This window comes from Aphanomyces invadans (genome assembly GCF_000520115.1).
Source record: "Aphanomyces invadans strain NJM9701 unplaced genomic scaffold supercont1.9, whole genome shotgun sequence".
NCBI lineage: Eukaryota > Oomycota > Saprolegniomycetes > Saprolegniales > Verrucalvaceae > Aphanomyces > Aphanomyces invadans.
In genome coordinates, this window is record NW_008580154.1 from 358587 (window position 1) to 360191 (window position 1605).

Here is a 1605-nt window from a genome sequence, read left to right on the forward strand (position 1 = left end):
ACGACCTGAAGATCTTGCCGGGCGGCGACCTCACGGAAATCGGCGAAAAAGGCATCAACTTGAGTGGCGGCCAGCGTACTCGAGTCGCCATTGCCCGTGCCGTGTACCAAGGTAGGCCTGTTCACCGACTCTGGTCTTTGGCGCAAGCGTGATGTGTCATTGTGAGTAGATGCCGACATGTACCTGCTGGACGACCCGTTGGCGGCCGTGGATGCGCACGTCGGGTCGGACATCTTCAAGCAGTGCATCAAGACGGCGCTCAAGGGCAAGTTGGTCGTGTTGGTCACGAACGGGTTGACCTTTTTGAAAGATTGCGACTCGGTCGTCGTGCTGGAGCAAGGACGCGTCGTGGAGCAAGGCACGTACCAGAGTTTGATGGACTCGGCCGGTGGCGTGTTGGCCAAGATGATGGAAGGCAACTTGCACCATGCACCACGTGACAACGTGTTGCATCACTTTGATGACAAGTCGGAATTCCATCGCCCAACCGAACAAGTTGTTGAAGAAAAAGGAATCGACAGTGACAAGGGTGCCTTGATCACGGACGAAGACCGTAGCACGGGGGATGTCCCGTGGTCCATATACAGAGTGTGGATCGACGCGTGTGGTGGCGTTGGTATTGGCTGTGTGGTGGCTTTGCTGTACTTGGTGACGAGCTGCGTAAACTTGTCGGCGTCGTTCTGGCTGTCGTACTGGAGCGAGAACGCCGGCAATTCGACCCACAGCCAATTCTACTACTTCAACGTGTTCATGGGGCTGAGTGCGGCCAGCATTGGGATGCTGTTTGTGCAGACGCTGGCGCTGTTTCTCGCGGGCCTGCGTGGGTCAGCCCACCTCTTCAGCGCGTTGCTCACCCGCGTGCTTCGTGCACCGATGTCGTACTTCGACACGACGCCGCTCGGTCGCATCATGAACCGCATGAGCAAGGACGTGTACGCTCTGGACGAAACGCTTCCGTCCAACTGGGGCATGCTCCTCGGCGCCACGTTCTCGTTCATCACGACCATTGGCACCGTTGTCTACGCGACGCCGTGGTTCACGGTGCTCTTGCCGCCACTGGCAGCGTTCTACTACGTGAGCCAGCGATACTACATCAGCACGTCCCGTGAGTTGAAGCGGCTAGATAGCATCAGTCGGTCTCCAGTTGTCGCCTTGCTGACAGAAACCCTGGATGGCATCCCAACTATTCGCGCCTTTGGCGTCGAACGGCAATTTGTTGCACGGAACCAAGCCCTGCTGGACCGCAACCAACGCGCGTACGTCTTGAACATAAGCGCGAATTGCTGGTTGTCCTTGCGGCTAGAAATCGTCGGGACAGTGGTCACGGCTGGCGCTGCCTTCTTCGCGGTCCTTGCCCATGGAAATCATGCAGGTGTGGCGTTTGCTGGGCTGGCTGGTGTCGCGCTCTCGTGCACTCTGAACGTGACGCAATACCTCAACTGGACCGTACAGATCGTCAGCATGCTCCAAACGCAGATGATCAGTGTCGAGCGAATTCACGCGTATTCCACGATGGAAGTGGAGGCCGAGTTGAACGCCGAGCCTATCAAGCAACTGGAGCTCGAAAATGCCAAGTGGCCATCCCAAGGCAAAGTGACGTTCACC

The 1605-nt window shown here is 57.4% G+C and overlaps 1 protein-coding gene across 1 annotated transcript; it reads left to right on the top strand.

Annotated features, from left to right (window-relative positions):
* Nucleotides 1-177: 177 nt before the first annotated feature.
* On the top strand, nucleotides 178-1597 carry H310_05298 (hypothetical protein; the record flags this gene model as incomplete). The annotated part of the gene is made up of 2 exons (XM_008869975.1): nucleotides 178-1529; nucleotides 1576-1597. The coding sequence occupies 2 exons, from the start codon at nucleotides 178-180 to the stop codon at nucleotides 1595-1597; spliced, it is 1374 nt and encodes a 457-aa protein (XP_008868197.1).
* Nucleotides 1598-1605: the final 8 nt, after the last annotated feature.